At 57.1% G+C, this 27,020-nt stretch overlaps 3 protein-coding genes across 4 annotated transcripts; 1 reads left to right on the top strand and 2 right to left on the bottom strand.

Moving 5' to 3' along the window:
- The first annotated feature begins 245 nt into the window (after positions 1-245).
- On the top strand, positions 246-11,201 carry MFSD12 (major facilitator superfamily domain containing 12). The gene is made up of 10 exons (XM_049788640.1): positions 246-559; positions 5,260-5,470; positions 7,802-7,940; positions 8,044-8,250; positions 8,345-8,437; positions 8,549-8,641; positions 9,998-10,168; positions 10,260-10,354; positions 10,856-10,986; positions 11,064-11,201. Exons 1-10 carry the CDS (start codon positions 262-264, stop codon positions 11,084-11,086), a joined length of 1,461 nt encoding a protein of 486 aa, XP_049644597.1. The 5' UTR covers positions 246-261; the 3' UTR covers positions 11,087-11,201.
- A 45-nt stretch (positions 11,202-11,246) lies between these two features.
- Positions 11,247-14,304, bottom strand: TEKTIP1 (tektin bundle interacting protein 1). The gene is made up of 7 exons (XM_049788208.1): positions 14,224-14,304; positions 13,753-13,868; positions 13,514-13,633; positions 12,690-12,812; positions 11,707-11,957; positions 11,499-11,624; positions 11,247-11,419 (listed from the first exon to the last, which is right to left on the bottom strand). The coding sequence occupies exons 1-7, from the start codon at positions 14,302-14,304 to the stop codon at positions 11,247-11,249; spliced, it is 990 nt and encodes a 329-aa protein (XP_049644165.1).
- A 410-nt stretch (positions 14,305-14,714) lies between these two features.
- On the bottom strand, positions 14,715-24,687 carry FZR1 (fizzy and cell division cycle 20 related 1). 2 transcript variants are annotated; one of them, XM_049788638.1, is made up of 14 exons: positions 24,551-24,687; positions 19,127-19,250; positions 18,661-18,786; positions 18,478-18,541; positions 18,229-18,356; positions 18,055-18,137; positions 17,727-17,910; positions 17,266-17,331; positions 16,900-17,002; positions 16,434-16,618; positions 16,122-16,355; positions 15,897-16,001; positions 15,301-15,393; positions 14,715-15,176 (listed from the first exon to the last, which is right to left on the bottom strand). In XM_049788638.1, the coding sequence occupies exons 2-14, from the start codon at positions 19,199-19,201 to the stop codon at positions 15,135-15,137; spliced, it is 1,488 nt and encodes a 495-aa protein (XP_049644595.1). In that variant the 5' UTR covers positions 19,202-19,250; positions 24,551-24,687; the 3' UTR covers positions 14,715-15,134. The 2 variants fall into 2 exon arrangements, with proteins under 2 accessions (XP_049644595.1, XP_049644596.1); XM_049788639.1 differs by having other exon boundaries at positions 19,133-19,250; positions 24,551-24,686.
- Positions 24,688-27,020: the final 2,333 nt, after the last annotated feature.

Here is a 27,020-nt window from a genome sequence, read left to right as displayed (position 1 = left end):
ATTCCACTAGCCAGGAAACCCCCCAAAGCATAGAATATCGGCGCTAGGACCGCGCGGCCTTGGAAGCGCAGGAGGAGGGCGGAGCTAGTTGGACTATAGGCCACGCCCCTCTTTCTTGATTGGTCGTGGCTCCGAGCGCGCGGTTTCGATTGGCGGAGGGAGTCGCCACTCCCGGGTCGCCCCGCCCCTCCCAGGCAGGGGCGCTGGAATCCGTGCCGAGCCAGCAGCCGGGCTCCGTCCTCCGGAGCTGCGAGTGTCGCCATGGAGCCGGGGCCCCCGGGAGCGGGTGCCCCGGTGGCCCCTCAGTCCCTGTCGCTGTGCGCGCGGCTGAGCTACGCCGTGGGCCACTTCCTGAACGACCTGTGCGCCTCCATGTGGTTCACCTACCTGCTGGTCTACCTGCACTCGGTGCGCGCCTACAGTGCTCGCGGCGCGGGGCTGCTGCTGCTGCTCGGCCAGGTCGCCGACGGGCTCTGCACGCCCATCGTGGGCTACGAGGCCGACCGCGCCGCCGGCCGCTGCGCCCGCTGCGGCCCGCGCAAGGCCTGGCACCTGGTCGGTAAGCCCCCCATGCAGCGCCAGCCTCCTACCCTCACCCCATTCCCCCTGCCTCAGTTTCCCCTCCTGCTGACCCTGTCTGTCCCCCATTCTGCGCATCCTCTCTCCCCACCCTGGGCCCTGATCTTGTCTCCTGCTTGGTTTCAGTCTCCGCCCTGTCATTTGGACATCAGATCCAGCCCTTTCTGTCTGCCGGCTCCAGATTTCCTGCCTGCCTGTCAGTCTTTCATCTCAGCAGCCTGACTCTTGCCAGGCTACTTCCCATTTCCTGACACCCCCATCATCCGGAGCCTGGTCTAGGTTTTTGGGGGTGTTCACACTCACTGTCTCCTCTGTTAGTCCGGCTTCAGTCTGTCTTCTGACATCTCTGTCACTAACCTATTTGTCATTTGGCTGGCTGGCTGGCTGTCTATCTTGGCTCCTGGCACCCCTGCCCTATCTTCCCAGAACCTGGCACTTGGGCATCTTGCAGATCCAGATTTTATCTTTTTAGGATCTAGAGTGAGGTCTAGGAGCCCGGAGAGACAGGACAGTGGAGAGGGCACTGGCTTTGCACACCGTCCAACCGGGATCAATCTCTAGCATCCTTATAGGGTTCTCCCAAAACCTTTCAGGAGTGATCTTTGAGCGCAGAGCCATGAGTAAGACCTGGGCACCGCCAGGAGTGTCCTCCGCCCCACTCCCCCAGGTAGAATGCTGAGGATATGAAGGGGTGACTGTAGGGAGCGTCAGTATCCAGGGGGCAGCCACTGACTGTAGGTGTGGACAGGAAGGGGGCGGATTCCATGGGTACTGGGCGCTCTGCCCCGTGCACCCCATGATAAAGTCTGTCTGGGGCACACCTCTGTCTGCCTGCCCTGGGCAGTAAGATTAGCCCTGGGCTAGCCTGGGCTCTTGAGCGTCCTTGACTAGCTAGCTCTAAGGCCTCACAGGAGGCAGGAATTTTCTAGATGCAGGAAGCTGCTATCTCCTTGGCCTTGGAACTTTTATTGGGGATTAGGGACCTCCGGTTCTTGGATACATGTTGCCTTGTGACCCCAGGAGCCGGCCTGTCTTAGGTCAGGCTCTGGAGAATGTTCTTTGGTGGGGCCTTTGTTTCTCAGCCTGTCTGGTTGCTCTGTTGCCCCTCAAATGCTTTGTTCTTAGTGCTCTGGGCAGCTAATGAGAAATGGGGCTTTGGGCCGTAGTGATAGCACAGCAGTAGGGTGTTGCCTTGCATGCAGCCAACTCAGGATGGACTCGGGTTTGATCCCCAGCATCCCATATAGTCCCCCGAGCCTGCCAGGAGCGATTTCTGAGTGCAGAGCCAGAAGTAACCCCTGAGCACCACCAGGTTTGGCCCAAAACCCAAAAATAAATAAAATAGAGAGAGAGAGAAATGGGACTTATTGGGATGTGCAGGAGAGACCCCCAGTCCTGGAAAGCTGCCCCTGAAGGCAGTTATGTGTGGGGCCTAAGGTTCCTTCAACTAGGAGCTCACAGCAAGAACAAGAGCTTTTATTTTTATTTTATTTTATTTTTTTTGGGTTTTGGGCCACACCCGTTTGACATTCAGGGGTTACTCCTGGCTATGTGTTCAGAAATCGCCCCTGGCTTGGGGGGACCATATGGGACGCCAGGGGATCGAACTGCGGTCCATCCTACTTTAGCGCTTGCAAGGCAGACACCTTACCTCTAGCGCCACCTTCCTGGCCCTAGAACAAGAGCTTTTAGATCAGAGCAATAAATAGCAGAGGGAGAGGGCACTAGCCTTAGCAAGTGGTCAAACCAGGTTCAGACCCCTCCTCCATCCCATACGGTCTCCCAAGCATCACCAGGAGGGATCCCTAAGTATGAGGCAGCCTGGAGCACTGCTGGGTGTGGTTCCAAAACAGAAAAAGATTAGGAACCCCCTGAGGCAGACTTAGAGGCCCCTTTTTATTTTTTTATTATTTTTTTTTGTTGCTGTTGTTTTCGGCCACACCCTGCGACGCTCAGGGGTTACTCCTGGTGATGTGCTCAGAAACTGCTCCTGGCTTGGGGGACCATATGGGATGCTGGGGGATCAAACCAGCTAATGCGTACAAGACAGACGCCTACGGCTCATGCCACTGCTCAGGCCCTTAGAGGAATTGAAAAATTGGGCTTAGGAGAGCCACGGAGATCTTGGGGGGCACTGGCCTTTTACACAGCCCACCTGGGTTCTATCCCCGGCATCCCATATGGTCCCCAGAGCCCCACTCGGCGTCCTCTCTGAGCACAGAGCCAGGAGTCATCCCTGAACACTATAGGATATGATTTCCCCCCCCTCTTTTTTTTTGTTTGGGGAAAGAGGCTGTGTCCCCTGTGCTCTTTCCTATCCTAGGACTGAGGAAACTGTGGAAAAGAATCAGAGGGGCCCCCTCGTGGTATCTGATAAGGAGATTTGAGTTACTTCAGTTTCTACTTCCTCATCACACTCCTGGGTCTGTGGGTAGCTAGGCTCCTACTACTTTTTCACTTTGCAAATCCTCTGGGCTCCCCTCCCCTTTGCTCAAGAGGACAGGTCGATATAGATGTACATGTAGATATTTACCCTTGAGGGTTAGGAAGAAGCAGTGCTCTGGAAGGGACATCAACTCTGGGGTTTTGAAGGATAAGTAGGAGTATGTATATGCATTGTACATTCCAGGGAGTTGAAACAGCTTGTTTGTGACAGGGCTTGGAAGCTGCTGAGGGGGCTCCCAAGGGGGACTGTAAGAAGTAGCAACTCTGGATCTCACAGATTACCTTTCACCTTCCTGGTCTCCACTGTCAGGTCTGTGTTTTTCTCTTTTCCAGTTTCTGGAAATTGAGGCCTAGAGAGGCCTAATCAGTCAGTCCACAGGCTCTAACGCTGAAAATATAGCCTGAACAATGGTTAACGAGGTCTGGACAAGTGACTGGGCACAGTTTGGCCAGGACCCCACATTCTTTTGACCAGAGTCTATAGGTCAGGCCTGGTGCTCTAGTGGGGGCCCCAGCAGGGCCCCAGGAACCCCTCTTGGTCATGGCTGCCAATTGCAGAGAACTGGTAAGCTTCTGTTTCCATTTCCCAATCTTCGCCTGGGGTGAGGTCACTGCTGGAGCCGAGCCTGGGGGGAGGAGGAAGTATGGGCTAGACTCGGACATGGACACAGCGTGCCAGTCTCTGAAGGCTGAGCGTGCGGCTCCCCTGGGTGACTCAGTCTCAGCATTTGCTGGACTGCATAGAACTCACCAACCCAAGCTTGGCAGGACCCAGGGCTGACCCCTGACTCTGCGCAATTGTTCCTGGCTCTGTGCTCAAGAATCTCTCCTGGCTCTGTGCTCAGGGATCGCTCCTGGCTCTGGCACTCGGGGATTTCTCCTGACAGGAACCCTAGGTTGTGCTGAGAATCAAACCTAGTTAGGCCTTGTGCAAGGCCAATGCCCTCTCACTGTTCTGCCTGTCTGGTCCCTATTCATGATTTCTTTGTTTTTTGGTTTTTGGGCCACACCCGGTGACACTCAGGGGTTACTCCTGGCTATGCGCTCAGAAATTGCTCCTGGCCTGGGGATCGAACCGCATTCTGTCCTAGGCTAGCTTGGGCAAGGCAAACCCCCTACCGCTTGCACCACTGTTTCGGCCCCCTGACTTTTTTTTTAACTAAAAGTGATGTGTTGGCATCTGGGTGGGTGCCAACCTAGGGTGACTTGGACATCTCTCCTCTAGCTTTTCGGGAAGGCATGCAGGATTCACCAGGCAGACCAAAGAATTCCCCTTTGTTCTGTTCACAGGGGGCAGGAAAGCAGAATCCAGAGCTGGTTCCGGGAGTTTTTTTTTTTGGGCTGTGACATATCTGTTGATTTCTGATATGGGCTCACACCTGATGGTGCTCAGAGCTGACTCCTGGCTCTGTGCTCGAAATTACTATTGGCAGTGCTTGGAAGACCCTATGGGGTATTGGTCTCCCATGTTCAAAGCATCTGATTTCTGCTCTGTACTATCTCTCCAGCCCCTCAGTTGATTTTCCTTCAGGGACCCACACCTTGAGTGTTCAGGAATGCTCGGGGATCAAACCTGGGGCACCCACGTATAAAGCCAGCTCTGGCCCTCTGAGCCATCTCCCTGGATGTGAGGAAAAGATGGTCCAGATGAGAACTTAGCCTGTGCTAAGGCCTGGGGGAGACAGCAGCTGGAGATGAGGCCTGGGTGTGGGTTCCCAATGAGGGGGCCCCTCCAGGCCAGGCAACTGCTGGGGGCCAGTCCTAGGAATGTAGGGTCCAGCTGGACCTCTCCCATCTCCTACGTCTCCTGGCTCAGGATTTAGAGGAGGGATGGTACCCCTTGGTGACCCCACTGCTCTCTGCCAGGTTCTACTTGACCCTGGGGGCCCACAGAAAGAGACCACTAGGGGCATAGGCCTATTGTCCCTTCTCAATCCTGGCGATGTGGAGCCCATTTCGTGCCTCAGTTTGCCCATCAGACCAACGGTTTATAGCCTGAATCAGTGGGTGGAAGCTGGGCAATGATTGAGTCACCTAGACTAAGCAAACACCCCCCCAAGTCTGCCTCAGTTTATCTATCTACTCAGCACAGGTGTCCAAGGACCACAGAGGCCCTGGGGCTGCTACCTTCTCCCCATTGTATGTGATGTGTGGGGCCCTGCCCTGCCCTGCCCTGCCCCTGGAGAGTGGCCTGTAAGGGCTGCCCTGGGCTTGGAGTGACATGGGCACCCGCAGGCACCTTCTGTGTCCTGCTGTCCTTCCCCTTCATCTTTAGCCCCTGCCTGGGCTGCAGGCCCTCCACGCCCGAGTGGGCCTCGCTCCTCTACTACGCCCCCTTCATCATCATCTTCCAGTTTGGCTGGGCCGCCACGCAGATCGCTCATCTCAGCCTCATCCCGGAGCTGGTCACCAACGACCATGAGAAAGTGGAGCTGACAGCTCTCAGGTATGGGCGGGGCTAGGCTAATAAGGGGCGTGGTGTTGCCGATGGGCGGGGCTTAGAAGGGGCGGGACCGAGAAGAGTATGGGGAGGAGACAGAGCTAGGGGCAGGACCTAGAGGGGCAGGTTGGTCTATGAAATGGGCGTGGCTGAGAAAGGGGCGGGGCTGGGTGACTGGGGCGGGACCTGGAGCATGCGCAGTGCTGAAGGACTCTGGGTCAGGACCAGGTCCTTTTTTCTCTCCTTGGGCTCTGCCTTTCTGCAGTCTGGGACTCTGGGCTCTGTCTTAGCTGTGGCCGAGGGAAGAACTCTCAGATCCCTATGAGTGACCTGGATCATGAGCGTGACCTCTATGGCCATGTCTAGCTGGGTCTCACCTGAGGTCCTGAGTCTGGGCTCCAGTCTGGAGATTGGGGTCCCTCTCCCATTACCGGGATCTTGGAGGACTATATAGAGTGCTGAGGATCAAACTTCAGTTGGACACATGCAAGGCAAGGACTCTACCCACTGTACTGTGGCTCCAGCCTCTCAGTACAGGTGTTTGGCAGACTCAGCAGGGGTTCAGGGGAGGAGCCTGTCTGGCTCACTTGATGAGGCCTGGTCCATCAGAATTCTTTTAACCCCCACCTTTTTTTTTTTTTTTTGGCCACACCCAGCAGGTACTCAGGTTATTCCTGACCTCTGGCAGACTTGGTGAACCTTATGGAATACTGGGAATCAAACCCGGGTCTGTCCCAGTTACTTCTCTTTTTAGGGGGCCACATCTAGCAGCGTTCAGTTTACTCCCAGCTCTGAGGTCAGGTATCACTCCTGGAGGGTTCAGGGGACCCTATGGGATACGGGGATCAAAGCTGGGTCAATTGCGTGCAAGGCAAATGCCCTACCCGCTCTGCTATCGTTCTCCTTTTTCTCATTAGCTCATATTGAGTCGCTGAATTAGAGCCACCCAGTTCCTTAGCCTTGGCCAGGGAATGTAGACTTGTCACCTATCACATTCACAAACTTTTTTTTTTCTTTTTTTGGTTTTTTTGGGCCACACCTGTTTGATTCTCAGGGGTTACTCCTGGCTATGTGCTCAGGAATTGCTCATGGCTTGGGGAGACCATATGGGACGCCAGGGAATCAAACCACGACTGTCCTAGGCTAGTGCTTGCAAGGCAGACACCTTACCTTTAGCGCCACCTCTCTGGCCCATATTCACAGACTTATTGTTTTGTTTGGGGCTATAACTAGTGGCATTCAAGGGTTACTCCTCCTGACTGACTCTGTGCTCAGAAATCACTTTCTGCAGGGATCAAACCCTGGTCAGCTGGTGCAAGACAATTGCCCTACCCATTGTGTTATTCCTTGGGCTGCACATTCAGCCCCAAGGGGGAAAGATTGAGGGTTTCATTGGGTTGCATGAGGCACCCTGGGGGTTCTAGAGACATGCTGGAGGTGGTCCCAGGTTACTGTAGAAACCATAGTGGGGTGCAGCTATGGCCCTGTTACCAGTTTGATTTCTGGGAGTCTCAGGGCAAGTCCAAAGAGTTTACACAGGCAAATTGTCAGGTCAGGGACAGGTTAGTATGTGGAGGTGCAAAGGGAAGGACTGAGATGGGGCAGGCCAAGTATACAGGAGTGGGGGCCGGGCGGTGGCGCTGGAGGTAAGGTGCCTGCCTTATCTGCGCTAGCCTAGGAGACGGACCGCGGTTCGATCCCCCGGCGTCCCATATGGTCCCCCAAGCCAGGAGCGACTTCTGAGCGCATAGCCAGGAGTAACCCCTGAGCGTTACCGGGTGTGGCCCAAAAACCAAAAAAAAAAAAAAAAAAAAAAAAAAGTATACAGGAGTGGAGGAGAAAATCAGGAGACTGGGGTTCCAGGGAGGAAGACTCAGGAGGAGTGGGGTTCAGGGAGGAGGCTCCAGAGTGATGGGTGCAGAGAAATACGGATAGGACTTGCTTCCACTGTAACCCGAGCACCCACCTCACCGGCCAGCCTGCCCTCCCCACAGCCCAGTTCCCCATTCTGGCATAACAGGCATAACCGCAGGCTGGGCTTGCCCAATTCCTGTGGGTGTGCTGAGGTGTGCACCTGGCCTGAACTGGACCTCTCTTCCTGCATCAAGAGCGCCTCTGCCCCTCACCCCCGAACCTCTGGGGGGCAAGGGTGTGAAATTCATTCCCATGTCCAGAAAGGGAAACCAAGCCCTGGGAGTCCTCAGCCAAGCCCTGGAAGAGCTGCAGAGGGCTCCCCAAGGAGGAACATCATTACTGGGCGTGCCTTCCTGTGCTCTGGGCTGGGACTGGTGGCGGCTGCAGCTCAACCATTTGGGGCCCCACTCCCCCTGCCCCCAGGTATGCCTTCACCGTGGTGGCCAACATCACCGTGTTCGGGGCTGCATGGTTACTGCTGCACTTCCAGGACCCCGCGGCCCCTAGCAGCACCCCAGAAACTGGGTCCCAGCTGGGGCCCCAGGACACAGCTGTGTTCAGGGTGAGAGGCCGGCAGGGGTGTGGGGCATACGGGAGGCAGCTGGCCAGCCTGTTCCTGTCCCCCAAATCCTGGCCCAGTCCCCCAACCTGTCCCTGCCCCCCAGAACCTGGCCCTGCTGGTGGTGGGCGTGGGCGCTGTCTTCTCGCTGCTCTTCCACCTGGGCACCCGTGAGCGCCGCCAGCTGCCCCCCAACGATGCCCATGCTAATGGGCAGCCGGAGCCCTGCGAGGAGACCCCGCTGCTGGCACCAGCCCGTGCCCGGCCACTGCTGCTGTGGAAGCACTGGCTGAAGGAACCAGCCTTCTACCAGGTGCGGCCCTGGGCTGGGGGCTGCAGTAGGCAGCAGGCAGTGCCACAGCATGCACTGCTGCACCCCCACTTCTGTGACCCTGCTCTGCCCGCAGGTGGGGCTGCTATACATGACCACCCGGCTGGTGGTGAATCTGTCACAGAGCTACATCTCCATGTACCTCACCGATACCCTCAACTTGCCCAAGGTGAACCACGGGGGCTGGGCCCTGGCAAGGCATGGGCGTGGGGTGGCTGCAGCAGGGCCCCTTTGAGGCTTGCACCCCATTCCCCTCCCTCTACTGTGCTCCCCCCTGCAGAAGTTCATTGCCACTATCCCGCTGGTGATGTGCCTCAGCGGCTTCGTCTCCTCTTTCCTCATGAAGCCGGTCAACAAGTGCATCGGGAGGAATGTGAGTGGGTGTGGGTGTGGGGTCCCCGTGACCTGAAACCTTTGGATCCTCGCCCTAGGCTTTCTGAGAAAGCTTTCTAGAAAGTTCCAGAACTTTCTGTAGGTCAGCGGAAGGAAGTCACGGAATGCTGGAAATGTCCCCTGGCAGCAAGGATCTTTATTTGTTTTACTTTTGTTTTTGTTTTTGGGCCACATTCATAGACGTTCAGGGGTTACTTCTAGGTATGTGCTTAGAAATTGCTTCTGGCTTGGGGGACCATATTGGACACTGGGAGAATCGAACCACTGTCCATCCTAGGTCAGTGCGTGCAAGGCAAACACCCTACCACTGGTATCACTGCTTTAACCCCTATTAATATTATTGTTATTATTATTATTTTAGTTTTGGGGCTACACCCAGCCATACTCAGGCGTTACTCTTGTCACTCATAAATTATTCCTGGTTGTGGTGGGAGACCGTATGGGATACAGGGGATCAAACTCAGGTCAGCCACGTGTAAAACAAAAGCCCTCCCTGCTATACTATCTCCAGCCCCCCCTGCTATACTATCTCCAGCCCCCACTTTGGGTTATTTTGTTTGTTTTGTTTTGTTGGTGCTACACCTGATGACACTCAGGGGTTACTTCTGGCTATGTGCCCAGAAATCACTCCTGGCGTGGGGGACTATAAGGGATTCCGGGGATCAAATCTAGGTTCATCCTGGCTTAGCCACGTGCAAGGTAAACATCCTATCGCTGTACTATTGCTCTGGCTCCAAGGATATTTATTTATTTATTTATTTATTTATTTATTTATTTATTTATTTATTTTTGTTTTTGGGTTACACCCGGCAGCACTCGGGTTCCTCCTGGCTCTGCGCTCAGAAATCACTCCTGGCAGGCTCGGAGGACCATATGGGATGCCAGGATTCGAACCACTGTCTTTCTGCATGCGAGGCAAACACCCTACCTCCATGCTATGTCTGTCCCCCAAGGATCTTTATTTCTGTTTTGTTTTTTTTTTTAATTCCTGTTTCAGGGTCACTGGGGGTGGGGGTGTCAGCTACTCCCAGCACAGTGCTGTGGAGGGTAGGACCGTAGGGCTTGGAACTGAATGAACCAAGGCCTCCAGCACTCAGAATTACATCTACACACTTCTTCAGGGTAATGGAGCCCTAATCTGGAACACTGGAGGGTGCCCTGCAGGGGGCCACAGGCCTCGGTCCCGGTCCCTGTCCTGCTTCAGGATTCTTCCCCTGCACCAGACCCCTCTTTCTTTGCCCCAGGCCCCTCCTCCCAGGCTGACCCCTTCCTTGCACCATGCTGACACCCCTCCTGGCCTGCAGCGCTGACCACCCCTCCCTCCTCCCCCCTACAGCTGACATACTTTGCTGGCCTGCTGCTGGTCCTGACCTTCGCCTCCTGGGTGGCCCTGGCTGATGTGCAGGGTGGGGCCGTATACGCAGTGGCCGTGCTGCTGGGGACAGGCTGCGCCACCATCCTCATCACCTCGCTGGCCATGACTGCCGACCTCATCGGCCCACACACGGTTAGGGTCTGGCAGGGTGGGTGGGGCTGGGGGGATGGGTTGGGTCTGGGTGCTGACCCCCACCCTCCCCTGGCGCACCCCCTCCCGGCAGCACAGCGGAGCCTTCGTGTATGGCGCCATGAGCTTCTTGGATAAGGTGGCCAACGGGCTGGCAGTCATGGTCATCCAGAGCCTGCAGCCCTGCGTGTGAGTATCCCGCACCCTTCCTGGGAATGTGGAGGTCGCAGGCACTGATGGGGGTGGGCACTCGGAACAGCATACCCACGCGGGGACAGGTCTCATGAGGGTGGGGTTCCCCATCGGGCTTGCAGAAGTGGGGTTCTGGTCTCCACATAGCACTGGATGGGTAAGCACAGATTAGTGGCCAGGAGTGTGATGAAGAAGGCCTGGGGGCCTAATGGATATAGGTCATCATGGAGGGCTTCCTGGAGGAATCGATACTGAAATACTGAATAGGGACTCAGAGGCAGATGGACATATGTGTGTGTGTGTGTGTGTGTGTGTGTGTGTGTGTGCTATCATGCAAAGGTCCTGGGGCAGGACAGGCCCAGCACTGAGGGTGTCACAGCAGAGGGAGAGGAGGGAAAGGGATGTGAAGGGGCGGACAGAGGAGGGCACAATCCTAAGCCATGGATACTAGACCTTACAAGTGTCTCCCCCCTACTACCACCCCCCAACCCCCTGCAGCTCGGAGCTCCACTGCAATGCGCTTGCTGCCTTCTACCACTGGGCCATGGTGGCTGTGACGGGCGGTGTGGGCATGGTGGCCGCCTTGGCGCTGTGTAGCCTGCTGGTCTGGCCCGTCCGTCTACGCTGCTGTGAGTTCGGGAGTCGGGTCTGGGAGTGAGTGGCAGGTGGGCTGAATTGGGTCCCACTGATCCCTTTTCTCTTGCAGGGGATGCGGCTCCAGAAAGCTGACCCGAGGACCCTCCTGCCGGGCCCCTGGACTCCAGGGCTGATGTCATATATTCTCTGCACCCCTAATCATCATGGCGGGGTCTCCTAACACCCTGGGAACTGTGGGAGGTGCTTGGAGGCAGAAATGGAGCAGCCAAGGGTGGGCTCTGGGGCATCTTTATCAGCAGGAGGGCGTGTAGACCGGGGATGCCCGCTGCCCGGTGGCCGGGCAGTAGGGTTGCAGGTTCCAGTGCCGATAGTCCTGGGAAGTGCCTGGTGGGCGCTGGGGCGCAGACAGGTGGGGTACGTACTCGAGCAGCCTGGACTCAGCCCCGAACCGGTTCCTGTCGGCCACTGCAGGGCAAGGTCAGCTTGACATCCTCCCCACGCCCATGCAGGCTGCCTCCCCGTGCCTACCCTCTGCAGGCCTCACCGAACTCCTTGCCACGTATGGGCTGGTCCTTCCAGAGCACGCTGCGCCACTGTGTGTTGGGGTCCTGGTACTTGCTGGGCAGGATGGGGTCATACCAGGCAGTCTCTCGGAGGCGTTGTGTATAAGCTGCAGGAAGGTCACGGTGGGGCTCAGCAGGGCCATAGTTCCAGGCCTTTGGGCAGGCAGTGGGCATGGGCATAGGACTCACCAGCGGGCATTTTCTTCTCCTGGTGACTGTGGCAGCCATGCCAGTGAGTGTAGGCCTCGCGGTAGGGCTGGTGCAGGCAGCGTGGGAAGTTAAACCAGGCCTCCCGCGGGTCGGTGTTGGTGAGGCCCGTGTACCAGGTCTGGCCCACCGCGTCTCTGCCCATCGGCGTGAGCTTCCAGCGCGTGGCCTGGCAGATGGCAGGCATCCAGCGTGGCCCTTCCACAGACAGGTACTGGTCGCTGCGGGAAGCACTGGCTCAGTGCTGGCATGATGGAACCCCACTCTGCCCCAGTCCCCAGGGTATGCACTAACCATCCACTTCTCAGCTCTACCTCGATGCCAGAGAGCAAGTGGGCAAAGTCCTGGCAGCCCCCCAAGGCCTCTGTGGGGTGCGCAGGTGCCCTCAGCCATCATGAGAGTACTGGGAGTCTGGGAACCTACCAGGAGGCAGAGTTGTTTGGACACTAGCCTGAAAGACCCTTCCAGAACCACGCACTACAGCCTCATACTGACCTCTGTTTCCCCATCCCTGAATCTGGCCCGAGTCTGGAACTCTGGCTCCCCTGTAACTTTTTTTTTGGTTTTGGTTTTTGGGTCACACTGGTAGTCCTCGGGGGTTACTTTTGGCAGGCTCTGGGGACCATATGGGATGCTGGGAATCAAACCCCCATCCATTCCGTGTTGTCGGCGTGCAAGGCCCTATTGCTGTGCTCTCTCTTCGGCCCCTCCCCTATAGTCTTTTGATCCCTTTGTCTGTGAAAATAAAGGACAACAGGCCCGGATAGCACAGCAGTGTTTGCCTTGCAAGCAGCCGATCCAGGACCAAAGGTGGTTGGTTCGAATCCCGGTATCCCATATGGTCCCCTGTGCCTGCCAGGAGCTATTTCTGAGCAGACAGCCAGGAGTAACCCCTGAGCATTGCCGGGTGTGGCCCAAAAACCAAAAAAAAAAAAAAAAGAAAAGAAAAAGAAAATAAAGGACACCATTGGGCTCGGAGCTGCACATCCAGCTGCCCTGGCTTCTGCTGTTGTGGAGTGGGGGGGTCCCAGGACCCATCGGAAAGGGCTGTGAATGGCTGGTCTGTGGGCACGACAGAAGTGCAGAAGCTGCAGGGGTGGACAGACCCATGTGTAGTTAGTGGAGTTGGTTTACAACTTTTTACCCAAAACAAAGATCATTCCAGACCTCTTTGTTTACAACTTTTTACCTTTTCACCCAAAACAAAGATCTTCCCTGTCTTGTTTACAACTTATGTTCACCCAAAATGGAGATTTTCCCCCCCCCTATTTACCTCCTTGTTCTACATGTCAAAGGCCTACCTGGGTCTTCACTCCCTTGCCAGTGGTACTTAATAAAAACTGTGGTTCTCTTTTTCCTTTTCTCCCCACTCACTCAGCTCCTGTACTGACCGTTACCACCTTCTCAGGATAGGCCTGGTTTATTTTCTTGTGACTCCTACTCCAGACCATTTCCTCAGGGGTGGGATTATGGTGTGTGGAGCCTAGCAGGTGGGGCCAGGACTCAGTATCAAGGTGAGGGAGGGAAGCCTGAGTGGGTAGCGGGTGTGTGTGTGTGTGTGTGCACATACCCATCTGAGCGTGGGGTGTGGTGTCAGGTGTGCAAGGTGTCAGGTATAACTTGTATGTAGAGTGTTTATGGTTGGGTATAACTTGTATGTAGGGTGTATGTGACTACTATGTCAGGAGTCTGCCCATCCACACGGGCTCTATCCTGGCCTCTGGTCACCTCAGCTCTGACCCAGCAGCTGTAGGTCAGTCCTCCCTGTGGAGAGCTGACTTGGCCTCACCTGTTGAGCAGTGGCGGGAAGTCCACTTCCAGGGTCCCCAAGGGAACGTAGGGCCGGGCAGCCTTCTTGGGGGGCTGCATGTCTGCCTCTGAGCCCCTTGGACAGCTGAGACCACTGGGCCTTTTGTTGACAGCGACAAAGGACAGGGGTGTCCCGGCAACGAGCCCTACCCCCTGCTCTGCCACTGAGTGGGGGAGCAGATTGATCCCACAGGAATCCCCAGCCTGGCTGCCCCCCACACGCTCCCATTACTGCCTCCTCCAGACAGCAAGGAGACCAGGCCGGGTGTGGTGTGGGCGCTTCCAAGGCGGCCTCTCATTAGTGTGGGGATGCACTTGGGTGATGGAGCCTCAGACTGGAAAGGATGAAGGCACAGGGCTCACTTTAAGCAGGATAGTTTTGTTTTGGCTTTTAGGTCACACCTGGCATGCTCAGGGATCGCTCATGGTGGTGCTTGGGTGACCTTATAGGGTACCAGAGACTTGAGTCCAACTTGGCCATGTGGAGGTAGATGCTTTACCTTCCTGCTGTGCTATGGTCTCAGCTGAAGGGTTTTTCACCCTGAAAACAGCAGGTGAGGTGAGTGGAGTATGGGGGTGCTTTCCCACCTGTCTCTACATTGCATTTGCCCATAGCTTACCCTTATGCCCCCTCCCAATCTTGGTGTACTAACCTCCCTGAAATTGTGCCAGGCCAGGCCTGTTGCAGACCTTGTGTTCAGAGAGGCTGATGGGGCTTGAAGGCCAGGGACTGGGGTGCCCCGGGGTGACCATTTCCTTTGGAGTGGGCATGGTAGCATTCACTACTTGACCTTATTCCCCTTTATCCAAACACCCAGAATGGGAACTTCCTGCTACGCCCATGTCCAGTAAAGCCCAGCCTTACCCCACTGCATGAGGCCCACTGCCATCCAGGTCCTGCCCCAAACCAGGCTGGCAGTCCCACCGCTCCCCACCCTGGCAAGGACCAGACACAGGCGGGCAGCTGGCCGTAGGGCTTCAGCCACAACTGGTTTAATGGTGAGACATAAGCTGGTCCTGTGGGGACCCGAGCACAGAGCACCCCTTCTCCCCTATGGGAGGAGGGGTCACGACTTCCTTCCCTAATGAGAGGCTGGAATAAATGAGACGCCAGTGGAGTTGAGCGCGTACCCCCCATCCTCACCAGACCCCCCACCACCCCACCAACAAACACAAACAACTTGGAGCATCACAGATACGTATATACACATGCACTCACACGGCCGTACCCCGCTGGGACAGGAGGTAGCAGGGTGACCGTGTAGCTAGGGACAGGGCAGAGGGCAGGGCCAAGCCCGGGGAGCCCAGCTGGCACGTCCTGGGCACCGTGGGGCTAGGCAGGCAGATCCACCCCAGACTTGGTCTCGGCGGCTTGGCTGCCAGTCCTGGGCTGACTCGGGCAGTGGTGGGTGGGGAGGGGCTCCCCTAGCTCTCATCCCAAGATGCGCTGCCCACTTGCTGGCGGATCTCTGGGCACCCGGCCCAGAGCAGTGCCAATTCCAACAGGTGCAGGTGCACGCCCCGAGCACGTCCCAGAGAGCGGTGCAGAGGCTGGAAAATGAGGCTTTAATGAGGGGCTCAGGGCAGCAGGAGTGCCCGCTCTACCGGATCCGTGTGAAGAGGTTGAGGACAGAAACAGACTCCTGTGGATGGACAGATAGGGAGCACTGAGTGGGTGGGACAGGTGGACAGGGTGGCACTGAGCAGGCAGGGCGAAGCTGGGGGATGTGGGATTTGGGGTACTGCGCTGAGACCGACCCATTTTACCTTTGTCGAACGAGTTTTGCTAAAGACGTTCCAGAATCTGAGCGTCTCATCTCCGGCCCCGGTGACAATGGCCTCTCCGTCGGGGGACATGGCCTGTGGAGGAGGTGGGCAGGGCTGGGGGTGTGTTCTCTGCACGGAGCCTGTTTGTCTGAGGCACTGGGGGAATGGGACTTAGGACACAAGTTCCCCCAGAGCACATTTAGGAGCAGCCTAGCCACTCCTCTGCCCTGAGCAAGTCAGTAGATGGAGGCCAGAGATGACTTGGGGCCACACATCAGCTGAGGCTCCTGCACATGGGCTTACACAGGGACACGTGCACATAACATGTATCCCAGATGTATCTGCACATGTATGTGATGGCATGTGGTGTGTAGATATGAGATGTGCGGGTATGCATTGGGACTTGTGCTAGAACACGAGGGTGTGGGCAAGCACACATAAAATGGGTGTAATACAGTGTGAGATGTGGGCATGCCTGCATGTACACACGATGCAGTGCGGGTCTGTGTGCCTGTACCTCACACATATGATGCATGATGTGAGCCCTCGGCTGGGCGGAGCTCAGCGCTGGGGGTTCTGGAGCAGCGCCCACTCACCAGGTAGAGGACGCGATAGGAGTGGCCGGTGAGCTTGGCGACCTGGGTGAGCGATGGGTACTTCCACACCAGGATCTGGTTCTGCGAGTAGCCGTGAGTGCTCACCTGCAGGCACAGATGCAGGCTCGGGACTCCCAGCCACTCCCAGGGGGTCACAGACCCAAAGAATCCCCGGGGGTGGTGGTGGTGGTGGAGATGCAGGGCAGGGCTCAGCAACTCACTCACCAGCTCGTTGGCGTGCTTGGACCAAGCCAAATTGCAGACCTGGGAGCCAGTGTCAATGCACTGCAGCGGCTGTCCCGTGAGAGTGTTCCAGAAACGGATGCAGCGGTCAGCCGTGCCACCCCCCGAGGCTAGCAGCCCGTGCTGGTGAGGGGACCAGGCAATGGCCTTCACGGCGGCCAGGTGCTCTGTGTACTGCTGCACAGGACTCAGGTTCGAGTGGTTCCAGACCAGCAGCTGTGGGGCAAGTGGGTGTGAGCCCCCACCGCAGGGTACCTCCATGGCCCTGACCCCACTCCATCTGAAGGGGCCTACCTTGTTGTCATTGCCCCCTGAGGCCAGCAGCTGGTGGTCTGTGGACCACTTGAGGCCGCACACCTCCTGCCGGTGGCCCTGCAGCCGCCGCTCGGCCTGCAGGGGTGGGGTGCGCACGTCCCGCTGCAGGATCAAGCGGTCCCGGCTCCCGGAAGACAGCTGCTCAGCGTTCCAGGCCAGAGCACCTGGGGGGCAGGGTCATGAGCAGAAGCAGGGCTGGACCTCAGGTCAGGACTGGGGGAGAGCCAAGACCCTGGGATAGATCTTGAGCACAGAGGTTAGAGTGGGGCTGTAAGTTTGAGGTGGGGCTGGACACAGGGAGTCGGAGTGAATGGGGGCATGAGCCTGTAGTCGGGTTGTAGGTGGGGCCATGGGCAAAGGCTGAGCTGTGGGCAGACCCTGGGGTGCACCCCAACACTGTGCTCGGTGAGCGGTATTTGTAGGGCACAGCCTCCACCCAGCTCACCAACACGGGCCGTGTGACCTTCCAGCACTGACAGCTTCTTTCCTGCTGCAGCGTCCCAGATCTGCACGAAGCCCTTGTGTGTGCCCACGGCCACCAGGTTCCCCTAGGAGTCAACATGGGCATCAGGAAATTCCCCCCCCCCCCCCCATCTCTGAAAACTGCTCTGGGTGCACAGAACCATGCACTTATGTTTTCTGCAGTGCTCAGGGCTGAATGCTGGCCCTGCACTCTGGTCACTCCTGGCAGGGCTTGGGGGTAACCAAGTGATGCTAGGGTTCAGCCCAGGTTGACAGTGCACAAAGAAACCACTTCCCTCACACTAGCTCATCAGTGCCCACCCTGTAAGCCTGTCCCCAGGGGACTGACCCGTTCAGACCAGCCCACAGAGGTCACCGAGTCGCCTTCCACAGAGAGGTCACAGAGCCGCGTCACCTGGAGGAAAGGGAGATTAGGTGAGCCAGCACAATCGTCAGGGCCCCTTGGTGCCATCCCACCCTGGCTGAGGGACCTAGGGCAACAGTCCCAGAAAGACATGCCAAGGTACCAGGGCTCAGAGAGTAGGTGGTACCCCCATGCCTGGGTCCCTGCCCACAATGCTACAGGGCATCTGTTGCTGCCAAGGCCCTGCCCCCGGGATGGACCACACCCCCAGGAGCTGCTCATACCCCTCACCCAAGCCCTAGAAGCCCCACAGCATACATGATCTCCCTTGTCAGCCCCCCACACCATCCCACAGGCACACACACGCACACATGGGGAGACACACTGGACACACATACTCAGGCCCGTGGCATGGCTCACACACCACCACAGGCACAGGGCCACACCTGGCTCGTGCAGGCACTCCACAGGTAAACACAGGTGCCCAGCCCCACGCTGAGCACATTGAGTGAGGACCAGTCCACCAGGTTGAGGTAGAAATCATCCTGCAGCTCAGGCGCATCCAGCACCTTGAAGGGGATCTTGGAGATCTTGCGCGTGGGCTTCCGTGGTGACCGCAGCAGCTTCTGACTGGGGGACCCAAGGGCTTGTCAGCCAGCCAAGTGCCTGTCGGCTCCCCAGGTCCCTGGGCTGCTTTGGTCTCTGCCCAAACCCCTAAAGCTGCCCAGCCATACCTCCTCTCCTGGGCCCTTCCCAGCCTGGGGCCTTCCTTACCTTTTGTTGCTGACAGGAGACAAGGAGTAGGGAGACACATCATTGCCGTCATCGGGGGATGAGCGCTTGGCGCTGAGGGAGTACTGGGAGGGCGGAGAGCATTGCTCAGTCTCTGCTGCGGTTTCACCTCCAGGACCCCTACCCCAACCTTACTCCTGCTGCCCCGCAGCTCACCGTGAAGAGCCCCTTTTTTTCGGGCGTGGATGGCTGTAGCCGCCGGTCCTCTGTTTGTGGGTCCTGCACCTTCTCGATGCCGGCGCCCAGCAGCTCATTCTTTAGCAGTGCGGAGTAGGCCAGGCCGTCTGTGGGCAGGGGCAGAAGTGTTAGTTGGCCGGGCCGACTGTAGGCACGGAAGGGGTAGAGGTGGGTGGGTGGGTGGCGGACTGGAGAGCCGGGAAGGATCCCAAGGGCCACACTCCTCACCTTTGCCATTGTCCGATGTGGCGTCCTTGGCCTTCCGGTTCTGACTGGGCGATTTCTCATTCTCCTGGGGGAGGAGAAGGTTGGGGTCAGCCCTGGACTGCCCGCTACTGGTATCTCTGCCTCCCCCGTGACCCCTTGACCTCCCGCAGTCACCCCTGCCCCAACCTCCCCATGGATCCTCACATTGATTCTGTGGAAGTTTACACTCCAGTTAGCTCCGGCGCGGGACGGGATGAAGCGGTCCCCGTGCTTGCTGGGCGATGACACGGGCGAGTTGGCGGGGGTCAGGGTGCGCCTCATCTCTGCCACCTGCGGGCGCGAAAGGCAGGGCTGCGGGACCCCCACTCCAGCACCACCCACAGCCCCAACCCCATGACGGGCACTCACATTCGTGGGCACTCACACACAATACACGGACACTTGAACTCACAGGCGCTCACACACATGGCACTCAGACACACGGTACAGTCACAGACATTTAGACTCACATATGGTGCTCAGTTCATGGACAAACACACCCACACTTGGTATTCATACTCACAGACACTCACACATGGCACTCATGCTCACACTCAAGAGATGTGGTCATGGGCGCTCAGACAAGATACACTCGAAGACACAGCACTCACACGTACGGCACATCACTCACACTCACACCCGGCACGGTGTTCTCATTCTGGATAACGATTTGCCGCAGCAGGCGCCGCTCGTAGTCCTGGTCCATGGCGACGGGGCAGGCCCGGCCGCCCGCCTGCAGGGCGCCCCGAGTCAGCCTGCATAAGACCGTAAGAGGTCAGGTCAGCCCCGAGTTCCCACTCAGTCCTTAGTCCTGACAACCTTTCACTGATCTCTAGGCTGTTTAGTCCCTAGTGGCCCCAGACCTGGCTCAGAGCACAAGTGTAGCTTACTGTGGAACCCCTGGGCCCTTTACAGTGTGGGAGAAGCTCCAGAGGCCAGAGGAGTGAGGGACACTGTCTGAGGTGGGACCCAGCCCCCATGGAGTACTGGGCACAGTTCAGCCTCTGCCACCCCTGCAGACCCCAACTTACTGGGGGAGGCACCTTCTTAGGAAACCCATGAATGACAGATAGACACTGGCCCACATGCTGAGGGAACTATGGGAGGGTTTCTGAAGGACAGGGGGCAGCACCTCTGGAGGGTTCTTGAGGTGCAGGGACCCCACTGATTCAATGACCCTGTCCCCTGTGGTGTGATAGCAGAGGTGCACCTTCACCAGTTGTGGGGGGCAGCAAGAAAGGGTCCTTCTGAGAGTTCGTGTCTGTCCACCCCCAACTGCCAGCTCCCACCGGGAACGAGGGACAGAATATGGGGCCCCTGGACCCCTGCCCGGGAGCGGACAGGAATCATGGTGACAGAGGATGCATCTGGGATGGACCCCCAAGCTGACACTTCCACTATCTGTAAAAGCTTGAATGCTCTGGGGGCCTGCACAGGGACTGTTCTATGTCCATCTGGCTGTGGTCAACCCCAAAGTGCTGGGGACTTCCAGCACAGGGCAACACGGGTAAAGCTGGGCACCTCCAAAGTGATATTCCACACAGCTTGGGGGAGCAAAAATAAGCTGTCGGGCATCAACAGCACTGTACCCTAACTCCATGGGGTCCCCAAGGCGGCACCCTAACTCTGAGAAGATCCCCAGTTTCTGGAAGCCTGTGGAAAACGCTGGCCCCTCCAGGGCTGTAGAAGATGGAACATGGGGTGTGTTGGGAACCCCTGGAGTCCGCATCCATAGAGTGTGGCATTAGCTCTCAGCACCCTGGGGTGCCCATCCTCACCTCCTCCTCACCTCCAAATGTCCGGGGAGGAGAGGCAAGAAGGAAGAAGCCCCCTTGCAGGTGACAGGCCAAGAACCCAATGGGCTTCCTGGGCACAAATGCATCCACTACATGTACCCCACACTCTTGTGCACCCTGCTGTGTACTCCCCACCCTACCACACACCCCACTGATACCCTGCTTGCTATGCTGTGCCCCCGCCAGCTGACAGTGCTGACACTGGAGGGACTGGGTCCCAGACTGAGCTTCAAGGTGTCCACAGACCTTGTTTTGGCGGGTCCATCCCAGAGCAGACAAGTGCAGGGGAGCAGCAATGGACCTAGGCCAAGCCAGGGTGCCTTGAGGCTCCACCGACCCCAGGTGTCCTAGAGTGTAGGCTACCCTGCCCTATGCCCCCCCCAACTCATCTGAGACCCCACAACACCTCTCCACCTCCTGCCCATCAGTGGGCCTCATAGATCATCCCCACCCAGGAGACCCTCACCAGGAGTGCCTGGACAATGGCGAGACACATATATCAGAACAGGGGTCCTGGCACCAGCTGGGTGTGAGAGCTACTATGAGGTCAGCAGAATCAAGCTGGGCCCCACAGCAGTTATGATGGCAGGCCCCATGGCAGACACCGTGGAAGCTTCACATGAGGCAGAAGCCTGTGCACAGGTGGGTGTGGCAGGATGCCGGTGACACATGCAGCTGTCATAGGTGCATGTAGAAGAATGCCACTGACACAAGTGGCTCACAGGCAGCAGCACCCTGGCAGGGCAGGGTTATGGGGATGAAGATGAGAAGGTCACTCCAGACCCTGTGACTCCTGGAGCTATGCTCAGCAGAGGGATTATGGGTCTCATGTCCCCAAGCCAGGATTGTGCCAGGGAGGGGAACAGAGGAGGAGGGACAGATACTTAGGAACAGATACTGCAGCCATGTGGTGTGGACAGCAGTGAGCCCATCTCAGCCCCAAGGCCAGCTCTGCTCTGCATCCACAAATAGGAGGTATAGGGCACTGAACTGGGCATGGTCAGTGGTGGGCTGGCTCAGCACACTGAGAGCTGAGGTTCCTGGGTCACTGGAATGTGGGTGCACCAGAAGGCTTATGCCAGAGAGAGCCCGTGAGGGACCTGGCAGGAGTGTGGGGCACCCCTGCCTCTGCCCTGGTGGGACAAAAGGGCGCCCCAAGCTCACCTAGCTGTGAGTGTGGAGAAGGCCTGGCCAGAGCCTGTCTACTTTCCTGCCCACAGCTGGGCACCTCTGCCCTCCATCTCTGCTTCTGGGGTAAGATATAGGTGTGCAAGGCCACAGGCCCCAGTGCTGAGGTGAGGGGCTCAGGGTTGTGAGGTGCCCCCTCCTGCCCTCACCTTCTCAGGGCCCTCACAAGTCTCCCCCACCCACTGTCCAGAGCCTGGGAGACCAGGGAGGTCCTGGAGCTGCCGCCCTCATGGCCGGGACAGGGCTGCAGGTCCCCCAGTATTGCCCTTAGGTACAAAGGTAAACCCCTCCCAGAGAGACCCCCCAGGTCTCCACAACCCCACAAGCTCTCAGGCTCAGGTACAGATAAGCAAATAAATGGAGACAGATGGACAGAGAAATAGAAAGATGAGCAGATCCACAGAGATGGACAGACAGGCGAACAGATAAGCCTTCTTGCCAAGGCTCCAGATCTGGCTTCTTCCACCTCATCTGGGCACAACATGACCAAAAGGCAGGGGTGGGAGGGGGCACCTCGCAACCCCTGGGGGGCACATGGGGATCAGGGCAACAACAGTGAGAAGTTCGGGGGGGGGTGTCACCCCCACAGGACCCACTAGACTTGGATGCCAACAGGGAGGAAGGCAGAATGTTGGGGGGGGGAGCCCCAGGACCTAGGGTGTGTTCAGATCACATATGGCCACCAAGATGAGGAAAAAGCTAAGGGGGGAAAAAAGCCTGGGGGAAAGGAGGGAGCTGGAGCAGTGGTGCAAACAGTAGGGTGTTGCCTTTCGAGAGTTAACCTAGGACAGACTTAGGTTCGATTCCCCCACATCCCATATGGTCCCCCAAGCCAGGAGCGATTCCTGAGCACATAGTCAGGAGTAACCACTGAGTGTCACTGGGTGTGGCCCCAAAACAACAACAACAACAACAACAACAAATGCCATGGGGGAGGTCAAGTGATAACACAAGCCAACGAGAGGCACTGCCTTGCAAGTAGCCGACCTAGGTTCAATCCGTGGCATCCCATAGGCGTCTGCCAGGAAAAAGCCCTGAAAACTTCCAGATGTAGCCCAAACTAAGTCCAAAAAAAGAAAGACAGTCTAGTCCTGCTGAGAGACAAACACAAGTGGGATCTTCACTCCAAACAGACACATTGGCAAAGAATTGTACTCTGTGGTACCCAGAGATAGAAACTTCCAGAATAGACCCTCCTGTGGAGGGAAGTGGAGGGCTGGGGAAGAATAAGGGGTGGGTGCGAGGTGCCCCCTCCTCCCATGTGGTTGAGAGAGAATAGAATGTTCTGGAACTACAGCAGTAGCAGATGCACAGGTGAGCCTGAAGTCACACTCTGATAGGTGATGATGGTACCTCGGGCACCCCATGGGCCACACACGTGCCTTGATGGGTCCCAGTGGGAGAGCTCAGGGAGAAAAGGGGGGGGCAGCACTGTGTACCCTAGGGAGGAAACCAAGGCAGTGCCCACTGGAGGGGTCTGGCCTGGTCTCCACCCCTTCTCACTCACCTGGGCGGTCCCAAACTGGCTCAGCCTCAGGGAGCAGGAGTGTGGTAGAGCATGGGGGACAGGCAGGTGGGCAGACAGGCCAGTGGGGCCTGAGATAGACAGACACTGGGGAGCCACTGTCCCCCCCAAGCCCTGCTACACTGGGGGCTGAGGCCACCCCTATGCATAGCACCCCCACACTCCGGTAAGCTGAAGAACAGAAACGCTGCAATGAACAGGGGAAATGAACAGGGATTTGGGCATCCTGGGGACAAGGGAGAGGTACACCCCCAGGTCTCGCTCGGTACCCACCAGATGGCTTCATTTGGGTACCCCAGCCTCACTCTGCCAGGGGAGGTACTGAGTGCTCCCCAAGAGCACCCACCAGGACTTCCGCCCCTCAAGCCAATGGCCTGAGCATCAGTGCAAACCAGTTTCCTGCTTCCGGCACCCTGCACAACTGCAGCTCCTGTCACAGCCCAAAACACAGGGCACTGACCTGGACAGGGAAAGCAACAAAGTCCTTAACATCCTCCTTGCACCCCAGCAGAGCTCCTACAAAAAGCCTCTCCGGATCTGGATCTGGGCCCCCTCGTCCCCATCCCTGGAAACACCTGCCAGAGCTGGGCAGGGCCTAAGCCTTGGCAGGTGCCTTCATAGGAGAGGGGTGGGGTCATCACAGAGGCCTTTGGGAGGCTAATGGCTTTAGGCTGGGGGGGGGGCAGGAAAGGCGCTGGCTGGCCTTTCACACCGGCAACCCGGGTCCGATTCCTGGCATACCCCACAGGGTCCCCGAGATCACTGCCAGGAGGAATTGGCAAGCCAGGAACAAACCCCTGAACATCGCCCCTATGTAGGCCTCCCAAAATAATCTTGTTTAAGGCTGGACGCTAGCACAGGGCGGGGAATGCGTCTGGATAATGTTGACATGGTGTGTTTGGGGGTGTCACAGATTTCAGTTAGGGTCTGTTGGGGGGTATGCTGCCCCATCTGGGGGGGAACCCTGGAGCGCTGGGCCCGGGTGTGAAACCCAGGAATGGGTTTCAGGAGGATGATGCAGGCAGGCACCGAAGCGTTCAAACCACGATGGGCCAGTGCTTTGAGGGTGTCCCCCCAAAAAATAATCTCGAGTTATATATCTGGAGACTAGAGGGGAGTGGTGGGAGAAGTCACTACAGCTTTGGGGGGATCGGGGGAGCCTTGGCAAGCTGCAAACCCGGGCTGACAGGCCGAGATGCACGACAGAGATTAGGGTGTGGGCCTGAGGCTCGGGGAGGGCGTGACCCCTCGTCCTTTGGGGGTGCAGAGCTGGCCCCCACCCGGTCACTAACGAAGTGGTGGGGTGCAAATTTGGGGGGGACCAGACCTGCGAGGGGGGGTGGCGCTGAGGTCACCGTGGTGGGCGGCGCTCAAAGGAAGGGTACGGGCGGGGGGGGACCCTCGGCCGTTTCGAGGGGAACTCCAGCTCGGGAGGAGCAGGAACCCCATTTCAGGGAAAAGTGGGTGTCGCTGCTGCCCAGTTGGGGGGGTCGGGGCTGAGACACAAGGGAGGGGGCGGGTCCCCCTGAGGCCCAGGCAGCCTCACCTGGCTCGCTCCCGTCGCCGCTGGCTCCACCGGCCCCGCCGCCGCTGTGGGCGCCGCCCCGCGCCCCCCTCGGCCTGCCCGACGCTCGGCCAGGTCCGGCCGCGGCCGCCGCTGCGGGTCTCGGGGCTCCGCGCTCCTAAATATGGCGGCGCTCCTACTCCGACTCTGCCGCCGCCGGCCACGCCCCCTTCCCCAGCCACGCCCCGCGCCGGCGCGCTGCGTGCTCGCCACGCCCACCCCGCGGCCCGCGCTACGCCCACCCGCGCCACCGCGCCTGCGCGTCACGGGCATCTCGGGAGGACGTGACGTCACCGGGGATTCGAAAGAATACAGGAAGCGCCGCCGCTCTCACGCGTTGCCCAGGGCGACGGCGGCCGGAAGTGGGTGGGGTGCTGGCGGCTCGCTGTGGGCCCCCCCTCCCAGGCTAGGGACTGGAGCCGGAGCGGTGGCGCAAGCGGTAGGGCGTTTGTTTGCCTTGCACGCAGCTGATCTAGGACGGACCACGGTTTGATTCCTCCAGAGTCACATTTGGTCTCCCCAAGCCATGAGCGGTTTCTGAGCGCAGCATACATAGCCAGGAGTAACCCCTGAGCATCACCGGGTGTGGCCCCCCCAAAAAAAAGAAAGAGAAAAAGAGAAAGAATAAAGAAAAAGGAAATAAGATTAAGCTAGAAAGAAAGAAAAGGAGAGAAAAATTTTAAAATGGGGGCCAGATCCCTAAGCCAGGAGTGATTTCTGAGCACAGCATACATAGCCAGGACTAACCCCTGAGCGTCACCAGGTGTGCCCCCCCCCAAAAAAAAAGAAAGAGAAAAAGAGAGAAAGAAAAAAGAATGGGGCCGGGCGGTGGCGCTAAAGGTAAGGTGCCTGCCTTGCCTGCGCTAGCCTTGGACGGACCGCGGTTCGATCCCCAGGTGTCCCATATGGTCCCCCAAGCCAGGAGCAACTTCTGAGCACATAGCCAGGAGTAACCCCTGAGCATAACTGGGTGTGGCCCAAAAACCAAAAAAAAAAAAAAAAAAAAAAAAAAAAAAAAGAAAAAAGAAAAAAGATAAAGCTAGAAAGAAAGAAAGAAAGAGAGAGAGAAAGAGAGAAAGAGAAGAAAGAGAAAGAAAGAAAGAAAGAAAGAAAGAAAGAAAGAAAGAAAGAAAGAAAGAAAGAAAGAAAGAAAGAAAGAAAGAAAGAAAGAAAGAAAGAAAGAAGAAAGAAAGAAAAAAGAACAATTTTAAAAAGGGGGGGCAGATCCCTAAGCCAGGAGTGATTTCTGAGCACAGAGCCAGGAGGAACCCCTGAGAGTCACCGGTTGTGCCCCCCCCACAAAAAAAAGAAAGAGAAAAAGAAAAGAAAGAAAAGAGAGAACAATTTAAAAAGGGGGGACAGATTGGTGGCGCAAGCGGTAGGGCATTTGCCTTGCACATGCTAACCTAGGATGGACCTCAGTTCGATCCTCCAGCATCCCATATGGTCCCCCATGCCAGGAGCAATTTCTGAGCTCAGAGCCAGGAATAACCCCTGAGTGTCACTGGGTGTGGCCCCCAAACAAAACAAAAAAACCCCACAAGGGACAAGCATGTGCTTGTTTGCAAACCCCAGGACCTTTGATGACAGTGTGCCTAGCCTCCTCCATTCTTAAAATCAGCACTCAGGCAAAACAGAGCAAAGGAACTGTCCAGATACTACTCAACTTATTTATTAATCATTTATTTATTTATTTATTTATTTATTTATTTATTTATAGGGGAGTCACCAGTTGGCGATACCCTCTATGCCCAGGAATTACACCTGGTGGTGCTCCAAGGATCTTACTGTGGGAAGCTGGATATCAAACCTGGGTTGGCATGTGCATGCAAAGCTCTGTACTGGACTATTCGTGCTATCTGTAATTTTCAGCGCTCTCCACTGTACTATCTCAAATTTTGTTGTTTGTATGATTTTGGGCCTTACCTGGCAGCACTTAGGGTTTACTCCTGGCTCTGTGTTCAGAAATTGCTCCTGGCAGGCTCAGGGGACCATATAGGATGCTGGAATCAAACCACCGTCCTGTCCTTCTGTATGCAAGGCAAATGCCCCACCACTACTGCGCTGTCACTCCTGTCCCAACTTTTGCTTATTTGTGTTTGGACTACAGCAGGCATCACTCAGGCATTACTCTAAGCTCTATGCTGAGAAATCACTCCTGGTGGGTTCAGGAGGCCATATGGAATACCCTAGTTTGAACTCATGTTTGCCAGGTGCAAGGCAAATGCCCTAGCTTCTGGGCTCTTGCTATGCCTTCCCCCCATCTCAAATTTTTATTTTTTTTAATTTTTTTTTGGGCCACACCCAGCGCTGCTCAGGGGTTACTCCTGGCTGTCTGCTCAGAAATAGCTCCTGGCAGGCACGGGGGACCATATGGGACACCGGGATTCGAACCAACCACCTTTGGTCCTGGATCGGCTGCTTGCAAGGCAAACGCCGCTGTGCTATCTCT

The sequence above is a fragment of the Suncus etruscus genome, chromosome 15, assembly GCF_024139225.1.
Source record: "Suncus etruscus isolate mSunEtr1 chromosome 15, mSunEtr1.pri.cur, whole genome shotgun sequence".
Classification (NCBI taxonomy): Eukaryota; Metazoa; Chordata; class Mammalia; order Eulipotyphla; family Soricidae; genus Suncus; species Suncus etruscus.
Note: the sequence above shows the minus strand (reverse complement) of the source record. Positions and strands in the feature narration are given on the sequence as shown.

Coding starts and splice junctions, on each gene's coding strand:
- FZR1 (XM_049788638.1), bottom strand. CDS start 19,201: ATGGACCAGGACTACGAGCGGCGCCTGCTGCGGCAAATCGTTATCCAG. Junction 18,787..19,126: donor ACACCGTGCCGGGTGTGAGT/GTGAGTGATGTG, acceptor TCGCGCCCGCAG/GTGGCAGAGATGAGGCGCAC. Junction 16,002..16,121: donor CCAAGCACGCCAACGAGCTG/GTGAGTGAGTTG, acceptor CTGTGCCTGCAG/GTGAGCACTCACGGCTACTC.
- MFSD12 (XM_049788640.1), top strand. CDS start 262: ATGGAGCCGGGGCCCCCGGGAGCGGGTGCCCCGGTGGCCCCTCAGTCC. Junction 8,438..8,548: donor ATACCCTCAACTTGCCCAAG/GTGAACCACGGG, acceptor TCCCCCCTGCAG/AAGTTCATTGCCACTATCCC. Junction 10,987..11,063: donor GCCCGTCCGTCTACGCTGCT/GTGAGTTCGGGA, acceptor TTTCTCTTGCAG/GGGATGCGGCTCCAGAAAGC.
- TEKTIP1 (XM_049788208.1), bottom strand. CDS start 14,304: ATGCCCACTCCAAAGGAAATGGTCACCCCGGGGCACCCCAGTCCCTGG. Junction 11,958..12,689: donor GTGCAGCTCCGAGCCCAATG/GTGTCCTTTATT, acceptor GCACTGAGCCAG/TGCTTCCCGCAGCGACCAGT. Junction 11,625..11,706: donor GGAGAAGAAAATGCCCGCTG/GTGAGTCCTATG, acceptor ACCTTCCTGCAG/CTTATACACAACGCCTCCGA.